Source organism: Brachionichthys hirsutus, unplaced genomic scaffold (genome assembly GCF_040956055.1).
Source record: "Brachionichthys hirsutus isolate HB-005 unplaced genomic scaffold, CSIRO-AGI_Bhir_v1 contig_1394, whole genome shotgun sequence".
NCBI classification, from domain to species: domain Eukaryota; kingdom Metazoa; phylum Chordata; class Actinopteri; order Lophiiformes; family Brachionichthyidae; genus Brachionichthys; species Brachionichthys hirsutus.
The window spans coordinates 112598-128894 of NW_027180379.1; the positions used below are offsets into that span (position 1 = coordinate 112598).

Genomic DNA, 16297 nt, shown 5'->3' on the forward strand with positions numbered 1-16297 from the left:
CTGAGCCCATTGATTTCCTTTCTCTATTTTTACATAGTGAATTCTGGAGCCTCATCAACGAAACAAACAGATATGCCCCCCAGTTCTTAGAGAGGGAAGAACTCAAACCATCATCACAGAATTTTCAGCAAACCAGCATTTGTCATATATATATATATAAATATATACATAAAAGACAATTCATCTGAAGTCTCTGCCAATATGAAGAATGGCTCTTGTTGACTATGCCCAGAATTTGCTTCATTTGTAGATGATTGTTTTCAAATTGTTCTGTTGACTGTCCCCGATACAGACTAAATGTACTAGTTTTAAATTACCAGTATATTTTTCATTAAAGATGGCTCTTAAAAGTTGACTGAATTTCTGTACAGTTTGCTTAATATTATAACCTCATTAATTTACCAGTATTTTTTCCTCATAGAATAAAACTGGAAGAAAGTGTTGACGGTTCTCCTTGTGAGAACCGAAGCATTTTCATCTTCACCACTTAAAAGGAGTTTTGCTATTGTGTGCATGTGTTATTTTTAAGGACACAAATTTGAGGCTCGCAAAGCTGATATTGGGCAATAGTTAAGTTAGTGGACGCTCAATAAATGTAAGTAGTAGTGATTGCAAGTGGAACTATTAAACATGTTTATTGAACTGCTGACATTCCTCTGGGGTCAGGGTGTGTCGGGCATCTGTTCACCCGAGACTCCGAGTTCAGAGCGTCTTCAAACTTGCTGTCTATGCATGTGTGTGTGTGGGGGTGGCTAGTCTGGGGTGTGTAAATGTGGGGGTGGCTGGTTTAGGGCGTGTTGACCCAAACCCTGGGGTTCACCTCATTATCTGTTTATTGAACTGCTGGCATTCCTCTGGGGTCAGGGTGTGTCGGGCATCTGTTCACCCGAGACTCCGAGTTCAGAGCGTCTTCAAACTTGCTGTCTATGCATGTGTGTGTGTGTGTGTGTGTGTGGTGGTCGAGGGCATGTTGGTGTGGGGCGTGTAAATGTGGGGGTGCAACTGTTTCATAAATTGAATGTCCAGCGGCTTCAGCCCGTGTCCGGAAGGGGGGATGAAGTACAGCCAGCAGTGGATTCGGCTGTCGGGCATCTGTTCACCCGAGACTCCGAGTTCAGGGCGTCTTCAAACTTGCTGTCTATGCATGTGTAAATGTGGGGGTGGCTGGTTTAGGGCGTGTTGACCCAAACCCTGGGGTTCACCTCATTATCTGTTTATTGAACTGCTGGCATTCCTCTGGGGTCAGGGTGTGTCGGGCATCTGTTCACCCGAGACTCCGAGTTCAGGGCGTCTTCAAACTTGCTGTCTATGCATGTGTGTCTGTGTGTGTGTGGTGGTCGAGGGCATGTTGTTGTGGGAGTGGCTGGTCTGGGGCGTGTAAATGTGGGGGTGCAACTGTTTCATAAATTGAATGTCCAGCGGCTTCAGCCCGTGTCCGGAAGGGGGGATGAAGTACAGCCAGCAGTGGATTCGGCTGTCGGGCATCTGTTCACCCGAGACTCCGAGTTCAGAGCGTCTTCAAACTTGCTGTCTATGCATGTGTAAATGTGGGGGTGGCTGGTTTAGGGCGTGTTGACCCAAACCCTGGGGTTCACCTCATTATCTGTTTATTGAACTGCTGGCATTCCTCTGTGGTCAGGGTGTGTCGGGCATCTGTTCACCCGAGACTCCGAGTTCAGGGCGTCTTCAAACTTGCTGTCTATGCATGTGTGTCTGTGTGTGTGTGGTGGTCGAGGGCATGTTGTTGTGGGAGTGGCTGGTCTGGGGCGTGTAAATGTGGGGGTGCAACTGTTTCATAAATTGAATGTCCAGCGGCTTCAGCCCGTGTCCGGAAGGGGGGATGAAGTACAGCCAGCAGTGGATTCGGCTGTCGGGCATCTGTTCACCCGAGACTCCGAGTTCAGGGCGTCTTCAAACTTGCTGTCTATGCATGTGTAAATGTGGGGGTGGCTGGTTTAGGGCGTGTTGACCCAAACCCTGGGGTTCACCTCATTATCTGTTTATTGAACTGCTGGCATTCCTCTGGGGTCAGGGTGTGTCGGGCATCTGTTCACCCGAGACTCCGAGTTCAGGGCGTCTTCAAACTTGCTGTCTATGCATGTGTGTCTGTGTGTGTGTGGTGGTCGAGGGCATGTTGTTGTGGGAGTGGCTGGTCTGGGGCGTGTAAATGTGGGGGTGCAACTGTTTCATAAATTGAATGTCCAGCGGCTTCAGCCCGTGTCCGGAAGGGGGGATGAAGTACAGCCAGCAGTGGATTCGGCTGTCGGGCATCTGTTCACCCGAGACTCCGAGTTCAGAGCGTCTTCAAACTTGCTGTCTATGCATGTGTAAATGTGGGGGTGGCTGGTTTAGGGCGTGTTGACCCAAACCCTGGGGTTCACCTCATTATCTGTTTATTGAACTGCTGGCATTCCTCTGTGGTCAGGGTGTGTCGGGCATCTGTTCACCCGAGACTCCGAGTTCAGGGCGTCTTCAAACTTGCTGTCTATGCATGTGTGTCTGTGTGTGTGTGGTGGTCGAGGGCATGTTGTTGTGGGAGTGGCTGGTCTGGGGCGTGTAAATGTGGGGGTGCAACTGTTTCATAAATTGAATGTCCAGCGGCTTCAGCCCGTGTCCGGAAGGGGGGATGAAGTACAGCCAGCAGTGGATTCGGCTGTCGGGCATCTGTTCACCCGAGACTCCGAGTTCAGGGCGTCTTCAAACTTGCTGTCTATGCATGTGTGTGTGTGGGGGTGGCTAGTCTGGGGTGTGTAAATGTGGGGGTGGCTGGTTTAGGGCGTGTTGACCCAAACCCTGGGGTTCACCTCATTATCTGTTTATTGAACTGCTGGCATTCCTCTGGGGTCAGGGTGTGTCGGGCATCTGTTCACCCGAGACTCCGAGTTCAGAGCGTCTTCAAACTTGCTGTCTATGCATGTGTGTGTGTGTGTGTGTGTGTGGTGGTCGAGGGCATGTTGGTGTGGGGCGTGTAAATGTGGGGGTGCAACTGTTTCATAAATTCAATGTCCAGCGGCTTCAGCCCGTGTCCGGAAGGGGGGATGAAGTACAGCCAGCAGTGGATTCGGCTGTCGGGCATCTGTTCACCCGAGACTCCGAGTTCAGGGCGTCTTCAAACTTGCTGTCTATGCATGTGTAAATGTGGGGGTGGCTGGTTTAGGGCGTGTTGACCCAAACCCTGGGGTTCACCTCATTATCTGTTTATTGAACTGCTGGCATTCCTCTGGGGTCAGGGTGTCTGCTTTGCGATAAGTGGAATGACGTTGACCTTCACGTGCAACCGATTCATAAACTCGATGTCCAGCGGCTTCAGCCCGTGTCCGGAAGGGGGGATGAAGTACAGCCAGCAGTGGATTCGGCTGTCGGGCATCTGTTCACCCGAGACTCCGAGTTCAGGGCGTCTTCAAACTTGCTGTCTATGCATGTGTGTGGGGTGGGGGTGGCTGGTTTAGGGCGTGTTGACCCAAACCCTGGGGTTCACCTCATTATCTGTTTATTGAACTGCTGGCATTCCTCTGGGGTCAGGGTGTCTGCTTTGCGATAAGTGGAATGACGTTGACCTTCACGTGCAACCGATTCATGAACTCGATGTCCAGCGGCTTCAGCCCGTGTCCGGAAGGGGGGATGAAGTACAGCCAGCAGTGGATTTGGTTGTCGGGCATCTGTTCACCCGAGACTCCGAGTTCAGGGCGTCTTCAAACTTGCTGTCTATGCATGTGTGTGTGTGTGTGTGGGGGGGGGGGGGGCTGGTTTAGGGCTTGTTGACCCAAACCCTGGGGTTCACCTCATTATCTGTTTATTGAACTGCTGGCATTCCTCTGGGGTCAGGGTGTCTGCTTTGCGATGAGTGGAATGACGTTGACCTTCACGTGCAACCGATTCATGAACTCGATGTCCAGCGGCTTCAGCCCGTATCCGGACGGGAGCGAGTACAGGCAGCAGTGGATTCGGCTGTCGGGCATCTGTTCACCCGAGACTCCGAGTTCAGGGCGTCTTCAAACTTGCTGTCTATGCATGTGTGTGGGGGTGGGGGTGGCTGGTTTAGGTCGTGTTGACCCAAACCCTGGGGTTCACCTCATTATCTGTTTATTGAACTGCTGGCATTCCTCTGGGGTCAGGGTGTCTGCTTTGCGATAAGTGGAATGACGTTGACCTTCACGTGCAACCGATTCATGAACTCGATGTCCAGCGGCTTCAGCCCGTGTCCGGAAGGGGGGATGAAGTACAGCCAGCAGTGGATTTGGCTGTCGGGCATCTGTTCACCCGAGACTCCGAGTTCAGGGCGTCTTCAAACTTGCTGTCTATGCATGTGTGTGTGTGTGTGTGTGGGGTGGGGGTGGCTGGTTTAGGGCTTGTTGACCCAAACCCTGGGGTTCACGTCATTATCTGTTTATTGAACTGCTGGCATTCCTCTGGGGTCAGGGTGTCTGCTTTGCGATGAGTGGAATGACGTTGACCTTCACGTGCAACCGATTCATGAACTCGATGTCCAGCGGCTTCAGCCCGTGTCCGGACGGGAGCGAGTACAGGCAGCAGTGGATTCGGCTGTCGGGCATCTGTTCACCCGAGACTCCGAGTTCAGGGCGTCTTCAAACTTGCTGTCTATGCATGTGTGTGTGTGTGTGTGGGGGGGGGGGGGCTGGTTTAGGGCTTGTTGACCCAAACCCTGGGGTTCACGTCATTATCTGTTTATTGAACTGCTGGCATTCCTCTGGGGTCAGGGTGTCTGCTTTGCGATGAGTGGAATGACGTTGACCTTCACGTGCAACCGATTCATGAACTCGATGTCCAGCGGCTTCAGCCCGTGTCCGGACGGGAGCGAGTACAGGCAGCAGTGGATTCGGCTGTCGGGCATCTGTTCACCCGAGACTCCGAGTTCAGGGCGTCTTCAAACTTGCTGTCTATGCATGTGTGTGGGGGTGGGGGTGGCTGGTTTAGGTCGTGTTGACCCAAACCCTGGGGTTCACCTCATTATCTGTTTATTGAACTGCTGGCATTCCTCTGGGGTCAGGGTGTGTCGGGCATCTGTTCACCCGAGACTCCGAGTTCAGAGCGTCTTCAAACTTGCTGTCTATGCATGTGTAAATGTGGGGGTGGCTGGTTTAGGGCGTGTTGACCCAAACCCTGGGGTTCACCTCGTTATCTGTTTATTGATATAGATGGGGTGTGATGATGGTTTGAGTTCTTCCCACTCTAAGAACTGGGGGGCATATCTGTTTGTTTCGTTGATGAGGCTCCAGAATTCACTATGTAAAAATAGAGAGAGGAAATGAATGGGCTCAGTATTTGTCAGATCCCTAAATCTCCTAAAGCTTCAAACATGCTGCAGGGACTCACGTCCTACAATTAGCGCAGTCACAGGGAAAACGTGGACTGGAGTTTCAGTGATACGAGCATTCTCTATGAGAATAGGTGGAACGGGTTCTCTACCTTTCGTCATGATGTGAGGGGAAACTGATTCATGATCAGATGTAAGTAAATAATGACAGGTTACATGTTTTTAAACATATATTCTGGCGGCTTTAATAGAATGTGTCCGCATTTTTTGGTCACTGAACAAAAAAAAAATATATATATATATTTTTACAAAACCCAAAATTATTTAGGGGGGCTTAAGAATATTTTAGGGGGGCTGAAGCCCCCCTAAAATAGGCCTAACGATGCCACTGGGTGTGATGATGGTTTGAGTTCTTCCCTCTCTAAGAACTGGGGGGCATATCTGTTTGTTTCGTTGATGAGGCTCCAGAATTCACTATGTAAAAATAGAGAGAGGAAATCAATGGGCTCAGTATTTGTCAGATCCCTGTCTCCACGATACCCAACAGGCTCATCAAAATGTCTGATACGCTTTTGATACGCTTCCTCATCTCTCAAGTAAACCCAGCCGTCATCCTCGTTTGGATTTGTTCGTTTTTCTTAGTTTTAGTTTTTTATACTTTCAGTTATTTGTCAGATGCAGGGTTGAAATATAATAAAACACTATAACTCAACAAAGGATAACATATAAAACATTTATTCAGTAATTTTAAACAACCAACCGTAGCAGTCCGCAGCATGGCTGCTAACGTGCTACAATCTCAGACTTAATACTTTATTTGCTGCTGATGATTTGCTGTCAGCGTGGATGAGCTTTCTTGCTCTTGATATCAGCGAGTCAGTATTTGGGTCCTTCAGGACAGCGTTCAGGGTGAGCTGAAGGGTGAGAGCACCCTTCAGCTGGAACTTGTTGGTTTCTCCATCTGGCAGGTCAAGCTCTGAGCAAAATGAACAAACAAATGTAAAACACACAAACACACAGTTTAATAATTATTCATGAATTAGGACTTTGTAATAACCCTTGTTTTTACAGCAGGGATAATAACGTTACTTGTTTCATGATATTTAATTTCTTACACTGTTGGCACCCTAAACTAGTTTCCCCAGGATAACCCATTTAATATTGTGTATTTATAATGTAGCCCAATATTAGATCTGAAATCATGACATGACAATAACGATGATTTCAGTGTGACAATTATACATTTCAGGTTTTAGCGGATGGAGGCTCTAACATTTGTGATTGGCATTTTAGGTTTTGGATCAGAATGAGTAAAACAAATAATTTATTTCCTCTCCTTTTGGGACTTTATGGGGTTTTAATATTAATTAAAGTTTACAACACTGATTATTGTTACATTTTATATCAGCATAAAAGGTCAACAAGACTATGTTGTATGTATTTGGGACTAGAACCACTCACCAATGTGTTCAGTGTCCTCGTCGTCCGTCTCTAATCCAATCCACGGTTCATCCAGACCATCTCCAGGTCCTCCTGGCTGAGGGGGGCTCAATAAACAGATAATGAGGGAAACCCCAGGGTTTGGCGATGCTGTCGACAACAGCCACTGCTGGCAGCCAGTTATCGACCACATAGACAGCAAGTTTGAGGACGACCTGAGGTCGGAGTCTCGGGTGAACAGACTACAGATGCCCGCCCGACAGCCGAATGCGCTGCTGCCTGCATTTCATCGTCCCGTCCGGACACGGGCTAAAGCCGCTCGACATTCAGTTTATGAAACGGTCGCACGACAAGGCAGGGTTATAATAGTTTTGGATTTTTAATTATAGTTTAGTTTTAGTTAGTTTTGAATTTGTTTTCTCTAATTCAGTTAGTTTTAGTTAGTTTTTATTTACATTTATTCAGTAATTTTAAACAACCAACCGTAGCAGTCCGCAGCATGGCTGCTAACGTGCTACAATCTCAGACTTAATACTTTATTTGCTGCTGATGATTTGCTGTCAGCGTGGATGAGCTTTCTTGCTCTTGATATCAGCGAGTCAGTATTTGGGTCCTTCAGGACAGCGTTCAGGGTGAGCTGAAGGGTGAGAGCACCCTTCAGCTGGAACTTGTTGGTTTCTCCATCTGGCAGGTCAAGCTCTGAGCAAAATGAACAAACAAATGTAAAACACACAAACACACAGTTTAATAATTATTCATGAATTAGGACTTTGTAATAACCCTTGTTTTTACAGCAGGGATAATAACGTTACTTGTTTCATGATATTTAATTTCTTACACTGTTGGCACCCTAAACTAGTTTCCCCAGGATAACCCATTTAATATTGTATATTTATAATGAAGCCCAATATTAGATCTGAAATCATGACATGACAATAACGATGATTTCAGTGTGACAATTATACATTTCAGGTTTTAGCGGATGGAGGCTCTAACATGTGTGATTGGCATTTTAGGTTTTGGATCAGAATGAGTAAAACAAATAATTTATTTCCTCTCCTTTTGGGACTTTATGGGGTTTTAATATTAATTAAAGTTTACAACACTGATTATTGTTACATTTTATATCAGCATAAAAGGTCAACAAGACTATGTTGTATGTATTTGGGACTAGAACCACTCACCAACGTGTTCAGTGTCCTCGTCGTCCGTCTCTAATCCAATCCACGGTTCATCCAGACCATCTCCAGGTCCTCCTGGCTGAGGGGGGCTCAATAAACAGATAATGAGGGAAACCCCAGGGTTTGGCGATGCTGTCGACAACAGCAACTGCTGCCAGCCAGTTATCGACCACATAGACAGCAAGTTTGAGGACGACCTGAGGTCGGAGTCTCGGGTGAACAGACTACAGATGCCCGCCCGACAGCCGAATGCGCTGCTGCCTGCATTTCATCGTCCCGTCCGGACACGGGCTAAAGCCGCTCGACATTCAGTTTATGAAACGGTCGCACGACAAGGCAGGGTTATAATAGTTTTGGATTTTTAATTATAGTTTAGTTTTAGTTAGTTTTGAATTTGTTTTCTCTAATTCAGTTAGTTTTAGTTAGTTTTTAGAGTGGATTTGTTCGTTTTTCTTAGTTTTAGTTTTTTATACTTTCAGTTATTTGTCAGATGCAGGGTTGAAATATAATAAAATACTATAACTCAACAAAGGATAACATATAAAACATTTATTCAGTAATTTTAAACAACCAACCGTAGCAGTCCGCAGCATAGCTGCTAACGTGCTACAATCTCAGACTTAATACTTTATTTGCTGCTGATGATTTGCTGTCAGCGTGGATGAGCTTTCTTGCTCTTGATATCAGCGAGTCAGTATTTGGGTCCTTCAGGACAGCGTTCAGGGTGAGCTGAAGGGTGAGAGCACCCTTCAGCTGGAACTTGTTGGTTTCTCCATCTGGCAGGTCAAGCTCTGAGCAAAATGAACAAACAAATGTAAAACACACAAACACACAGTTTAATAATTATTCATGAATTAGGACTTTGTAATAACCCTTGTTTTTACAGCAGGGATAATAACGTTACTTGTTTCATGATATTTAATTTCTTACACTGTTGGCACCCTAAACTAGTTTCCCCAGGATAACCCATTTAATATTGTGTATTTATAATGAAGCCCAATATTAGATCTGGAATCATGACATGACAATAACGATGATTTCAGTGTGACAATTATACATTTCAGGTTTTAGCGGATGGAGGCTCTAACATTTGTGATTGGCATTTTAGGTTTTGGATCAGAATGAGTAAAACAAATAATTTATTTCCTCTCCTTTTGGGACTTTATGGGGTTTTAATATTAATTAAAGTTTACAACACTGATTATTGTTACATTTTATATCAGCATAAAAGGTCAACAAGACTATGTTGTATGTATTTGGGACTAGAACCACTCACCAACGTGTTCAGTGTCCTCGTCGTCCGTCTCTAATCCAATCCACGGTTCATCCAGACCATCTTCAGGTCCTCCTGGCTGAGGGGGGCTCAATAAACAGATAATGAGGGAAACCCCAGGGTTTGGCGATGCTGTCGACAACAGCAACTGCTGGCAGCCAGTTATCGACCACATAGACAGCAAGTTTGAGGACGACCTGAAGTCGGAGTCTCGGGTGAACAGACTACAGATGCCCGCCCGACAGCCGAATGCGCTGCTGCCTGCATTTCATCGTCCCGTCCGGACACGGGCTAAAGCCGCTCAACATTCAGTTTATGAAACGGTTGCATGACAAGGTCAACGTCATTCCTCTTATCGCAAAAGCAGACACTCTGACCCCAGAGGAATGCCAGCAGTTCAATAAACAGATAATGAGGGAAACCCCAGGGTTTGGCGATGCTGTCGACAACAGCAACTGCTGGCAGCCAGTTATCGACCACATAGACAGCAAGTTTTAGGACGACCTGAAGTCGGAGTCTCGGGTGAACAGACGACAGATGCCCGACAGCCGAATCCACTGCTCGGATGATTGTTTTTAAATTGTTCTGTTGACTGTCCCTGATACAGACTAAATGTACTAGTTTTAAATTACCAGTATAGTTATCATTAAAGATGTTGACTGAATGTCTGTACTATTATCTGAATATTTTAACCTCCTCATTCATTTACCAGTATTTTTTTCCTCATAGAATAAACCTGGAAGAAAGTATTGACGGTTCTCCCAAGGAGAACCGAAGCATTTTCATCTTCACCACTTAAAAGGAGTTTTGCTATTGTGTGCATGTGTTATTTTTAAGGACACAAATTTGAAGCTCACAAAGCTGATATTGGGCAATAGTTAAACATTCGAATTGGATTCGAACAAAGAACCTTTTTGATAAAGCAACAGCATGAAACAGGATTTTAAGAGCTGGTATGCTATGTGGCTAGCCTTTCAAATGCACTGCATTTTATTTAATGTAAGAAGAAAAAGTTACATTTGCATTAAGGATTAGAGTTAAATACCTCTGTGGCTATTTAATGGTAGCAATCTAGCCACCCCTTCACCTGTAGGGCCCCGTCAAAGGACTTATTTCATCACACTCACACATCGCGGCGTGCAAGTAGTTGTAGGAATGAGATCGAAGCCGGAGCAGCAAACCAGGGTACGTTCTGCTGCTGTAATAAGCCGTTCAGCAGATGTTCGCACTGATCTGACATGACAAAGAATGAAAACACCAACTTTTAATAACCATCAAAAATATCGACATTGTGCGAAATATATTTGCATTCCATCTGCTGTTTTCTTCCTGTTTGCTGCATTTGCTTCCCTCCTCATTCCTAACAGCAGCGTGATCACACGGTGGCGATCGACTGGTGTCAAACCTCCGAGGTCTTCAGCTATTCAGCAAACGTATTCTGGATGCTCATTTGCTTCATTAGCTTTAATCGATCAGTAATTGAAATTCATCAGACAGTCTTGTCAGTGCACTCCCTGCGGATGTCAGTGGGCTTTCAGCACCTGCTCAGGCTTCATAAGGGGGGGGGGCTCTCAGTCCATAGAGTGACAGAGCATTAGTCACTGAGATAATCAACCTCAAGACTAATGCTAATGCTTATCAACTTATAAATACCGATGACATCCGATATTAATTAGAGCATGTCTCTGGAATAGAAACATCATCATTCTATCTTCAGGAAGTTAAAAATGTTCTCCCCAAAATAAAACCGCCTATGATCAGACTTCAAAAACAACTGTGGCTTGATAATAATTGATTGATTTATATTGTTTGATACAATTAGCCTGATATTCCCTCAGTCAAACCAATCGCACCTGATGCGTGGGCCTTACTGCAACTTTAGAATGGGCTCTCCTCATTGGTCAGATCATTTGTCCTTCTGGATTTGTCGTCCTACCATATATGGCCCTCCTTAATAGGAAGCTGTGGGAAGGCTTGTTTATTCCCGGCTGCAGATCTCGCGGAATTGCCGGCGTCTGCTGCTCCTTCGAGTAAGTAAAAAAAAACAAAGCGTTCATCTTCATCTCTGCGTTATGGATATAATGTGGCGCTAAATTGTTAGTTTTCGCGCCCCAATCTGCTCTAATCACGTCGAATATTTGTCCTCAGGGGGCTGTTTCTGTTGCGTTTGGCAACAGTTGTCTAAATAAAAGCGCCGCTTTGTAATTATTGTATAAAAATAATAATGAGCTGCATCGGCTGGACGCTCCAGCGAAGCGCAGAACGTAACGGGACATTACATCAACAGAATAATTAGACGGAAGAGACCGAGTGCAGCTATTAGAATGCTATTTATAATAAACGAACATGTTTAAGACCGCTTTTAATTTGTTGTATAATATGCGTGAGTGCGCGCGCGCGTGTGTGTGTGCACGATAGAGAATAAAATGAATAAAAGCACAGTCACACGTGCACTCGCTTTTTTTATGTTACACTTATTTTTACCGTTAAAGTAATCTTTCTTTCCTTTTTATTTTTTTATTTTTTATCAGATACATAACCATGACGTCACTGAGGAGCCTGGTTAGTGACGATGCCAGGTACCTGAAAAGCTTCGAGCTTTTTCTGCAGCGCTCCTCTGAGCATCAATGCATGCAGAAGTTCATCCACTCTGAGCTCCCAGCGACCCTGCAGAGGTAAAGCTGCCGACGTTCCCGTCATCAGGCGAAATCCATCCAGTCAAATGAAATAGTGTTGTTCTCCAACAGTGCGAGACGAAAGAGGAGAAATGCAGCAAGAATGAAGGAGATGAATGCCAATCTGGTGCTATTCAGAGGAGATAAAAAATTTAAACCATATACCGGTATACAAAGCGCTCATAAACCAAAGTCCTCATCATTACTACTAAAGGCAAAAGGCAAAGAATTGACAGCATATATTTGACGAGTGATTGCGTGCTTCCATCGTGCTGAGCTAAGCAGTTCTTTGGCTGGCACGTGTTATTTATTAGTACTGCCTAGAGCAGCATGTCCCAAGTTGTACACACACGTATCTCAATCATTCTGATAAGTACGGCTGATTGCAAGAATACGCGAGTACTACCAATGTTTAAATGTCTATTGTGTTTCCTAGGTTGCACATATTATGTTCACTCAAATAATATCAAGCCCTCAATCAGGAGATAACGTTATATGTTGTCAACCTAAAGATTAACTAGTAGACTCCTTGTAAAAGCCACTGCATGGATAACGCTTCAGACCCACACCTGAGCCAAATAGTGGAATAAAAAGAACAAGCGTATTACGAAAGACACAAAAAAAAATGCTAATGGTGTATAAAAAGAATAATGACCTCAGCAGTGAGCTTCACAGATGTGATTGGATGCTTCAACACATCTGTAGTGGAAGTTACTTCAGAATACAGTAGAATAGAATGCAATCGAGAGTCGTTAAGGCTCTCTTCCACCATTGTTGGACAAACGGAGCAGCGTCGTCGTGTTAGACAAGCAAGCTTCTCCGGTCAACAAATTATGAAATCAACAAACACTGACTCACAGTGTAGTGACAAATATTTTGACACTCACCTTTGCACAATCTGGCCCAGGCAGAAAATTCCTCTATAAATTAGAAAGCAAACCGGGACACAAAATAAAAAGGATCTTCATTAACTGGAACATCCAGCGGATCAGCAGCTGAATCCTCTGGATGTTCAGGAGCACAAATGGCAGCAATGAGTGATTTTTTCTTCTCTTTTTTTGTATTGAATATTACCGGTAAGCTAAATATAATACATGCAGGTAAACTGGAGAGACAAGTTTTACATGAGGACATGCACATGACTGTTGCATTTCTCTAACGCTCAGCCTCAGATTAAAGAGTTTAAGGAAGAATTGTCACTTTCACTCATTCCATAAATGCGACACACATTTGGCAGCTTGTGAATCTCCAGATTCTGATTGTTCTGAAGATGAAAACATTTTTGTTTTTTTGTGTCTCAGCATTGGTAATGGAGCGTCCCATCTAAATGTCATCGGTGTTGGAAGTGGATCTGGTAAGAACATGCAGTATTTATAAGACACATTCAGTGCTGATTGGTTTCAGCTGCTTATAATCAAACGAATCAGAAAGATTTATCACCTGCTAAGTTCCATATTAACTCACTCCAGGTTACGAAATGGATTTTCTTAAGATGGTTTTAATAATAGCACGGTTGTTATTAAGAATATTTTTTTAAGTATGATTTTTGATGGGTTTTGTCAGTCCTTTTTTAAGTTATGATTATTTTATACATTTTATAACGTATGATTTTATCCTCAGTTTTTGAATGTTTTTTTCTAATGGGGTGTGTTACAGTTTAAGTATGAATGGTCTCATTCACCTGTCCAGGGTCTGCTGGTGGAAATGACAGTAGTGAGTAACTAAATCTGGTAACAGCTTTTATTCTCTTCAGAGAGAGTGACATGTCTGTGTAACTTGCCAGCTTCACTAAAAACAAAACCTGCTTAAAAATGACCATTGCCAGTCGCTGAATAAGATTCAAATGGCTGCCACAGGCACACATTATATGTAGCAGCTTTCTGTTTTTGGCTTAATTTTTTATTTGACATTTTTGTAACATAGCATTTCCTGCAAGTGATGTGAGCTATTTCTTGCTCACCTATTGCACAATTTGAACTAGCAAACAGGGATGATATGCTAGTTAACTAATGGTAATTCCTCTTTCAATTGTGCTGATTTGGTTCTGTTATACGGCACAGTGGCGCAGTGTGTAGCACGGTTGCCTCGCATCAAGAAGGCTTCCAGGTTCGATTCCTTTCTTAGCGGCGTTTGTGTGTCTGTGTCTGCGTGGAGTTCTCCCCGGGTTCTCCAGAAAGATGCCGCGTAGGTGAATTGGTCGCACCAAATTGTCCGTAGGTGTGAGTGTGTCGTTGCACGTTTGTGTGTCTTTCATGTGGCCCCCATGATGAGCTTCTTGTTACTACTTTGGTGCCTGAAGGGGAGATCGACCTTGAGATGCTGTCTGAGCTGCACCTGAAGCACCCAGGTGCTACGGTGGATAATGAGGTGGTGGAGCCCAACCCTGGGCAGCTGCGTCAATACAAAGGTAAAAGAGATTCTGATATTAAACATGGTAACATTGTTGATTAAAGACGCTGTTGTTGCAGCGGTTACATTCCACACTGTGTTTGTGTCTGTCGCTTCAGCTTTAGTGGCAAAAACTCCAGATTTAGATTATATCACATTTAATTGGAACGAGATGACTTCTGAAGAATTTGAGGACGAATGGAAAGAGAAAAAGATGACGAAGACGGCTGACTTCATTCACATGTTCCAGGTTGGTGCTGCCATCCTAATCCCAGGCTATATTTGTGACGCGTCTAGATCATGTTTATTTTGAAGGTGCTTGACAGCAATTAATCCCATTTGGAACATTTGTCTAGCTTTGCCTTAATAAAAACACATCTTTAATTTGACATGCCAGCTCATTATCTTTGATTAAATCGACAGGTGCTGTATTACGTGAAGGATCCTGAAGCCACAATCAGCTTCTTCAGGAGTCTCCTCAACAAGAATGGGAAGCTTCTCATCTGTCTCGTGTCTGGTAATAAAATAAATCTAATCTTAAATCCCCCCCCCCCCCTTATGCTCATTAACATAAAATAAGTTTCTGATCCATCATGAAGTTAAAAATCGAACTTATGCACAACAGCATAAAGCCTTTGGATAAATACAGACTCATAGTCTTGCTTTAATGTCACCCATTTCAGGAAAGAGTGGTTGGAGAAAGCTGTGGCAGAGCTACATGGGCCAGCTCGGTCACAAAAGAACCAATCAATATGTGACCACTGGACATATCAAATCCATGCTGGACTCCAAGGGCGTGAGCTATCAGAGCTACGAGCTGCAGTCTCAAATGGATATCACAGAGTGCTTCACCGAGGGAGACGAGAAGGGAGAGCTGCTGCTTGATTTTCTCACTGAGGTGCTGCACTTCAGTAAGACGGCCCCCCCTGAGCTAAAGGCTGGGGTCATGGAGTTACTTCACCAGCCAGAGTGTAGCACGGAGGTCGATGGAAAAGTTGTGTTCAACAACAACATTGAAGTGATAGTAATAGATCGACTCACCTAAAATTAGACGACCAATAAAGAATATTGTGGTTTGTAGTTTGGATGAATTAGTAAAACTATTACAGTATACTTCTTTAATTACAGGAAACGTGCTGTAACTTACAGACAGAGCTGCAACTAGTTCTTTGTTTCAAAATGTATGGAAGGGGTTTAAAAACAACAACGTGTGCCTTGATTTCTAGTAGCAGTTAATTACTGTCAATGTAAAGTTGGTTTTACAGTGAAGTTAAATATTTCATATGTACAGGGTGTGAGATGAAAAGAACAAGTTTGTGAACAACAGCTTTTCCTGGCATGCAGTATTTGTGTGTGTGTGTGCAAGCGGAGAGCGCATCGTCAGTCTGATTTTCATGTTTTCAAAACACAAACAAATCATTGATTGTGCTAGTATTATTTACAGACTTACCATGGCTGTATTCATGTTCAGCTATCATCTTGGTTTTGTTAGTTTTTTTTTATTCATTCTGGGGTTGATTATTTGGGTACTGCATTGTTGTTCATTTTTTTTTGCATCTTACATTTCAGCAAAGGTGTCACAGATCAAAAAAAAACATTATTTAGCATGCCGAATATCATATTTGAATTTGTAACATTTAATCTTGTTTACAGGGGATATAAAAACATTTGTACGTGACTAAAATATATGAGAAATTACTATAGGCCTAAATGTGAAATTGTTCTGCACTGGGTTTGCTTTAACTGAGATAGTATTCTAAGGACTGGAAATGTCAATTAGATACATATAGGTATTTATTTATTAATAGGTAACCATGGCAACAATAGCCACTGGTATTAATATTTGTGCTCGGGCAATAAGAAATGCTGATATATGGAGTAACGGCACCATCTTGAGGGCAGTATTTGTATCTGTAGAGCATCTGTAACCGTTTATACTGTGTTGTGTCACAGGGGACTCGAGCCTATAGCAGATGACATGAGGTAAAAAAGTGGAGTCCAAACAAATAGAAATTCACAAAGGAATGGCACAGTATAAACTGAACTGGTTTGCATAGATATTATC

General features: G+C 44.0%; 1 protein-coding gene across 1 annotated transcript; it reads left to right on the plus strand.

Annotated features, from left to right (window-relative positions):
• Positions 1–11710: 11710 nt before the first annotated feature.
• On the plus strand, positions 11711–15277 carry LOC137914311 (histamine N-methyltransferase-like). The gene is made up of 6 exons (XM_068757915.1): positions 11711–11844; positions 13146–13198; positions 14144–14251; positions 14352–14482; positions 14656–14749; positions 14916–15277. Exons 1-6 carry the CDS (start codon positions 11711–11713, stop codon positions 15275–15277), a joined length of 882 nt encoding a protein of 293 aa, XP_068614016.1.
• The last annotated feature ends 1020 nt before the right edge of the window (positions 15278–16297 follow it).

Excerpts from the sequence above, each read along its gene's own strand:
- LOC137914311 (XM_068757915.1), top strand. The coding sequence starts at position 11,711 with ATGACGTCACTGAGGAGCCTGGTTAGTGACGATGCCAGGTACCTGAAA. Across the intron at positions 13,199-14,143 it reads CGGTGTTGGAAGTGGATCTG|GGGAGATCGACCTTGAGATG; the intron begins GTAAGAACATGC and ends TGGTGCCTGAAG. Across the intron at positions 14,750-14,915 it reads TCTCATCTGTCTCGTGTCTG|GAAAGAGTGGTTGGAGAAAG; the intron begins GTAATAAAATAA and ends CACCCATTTCAG.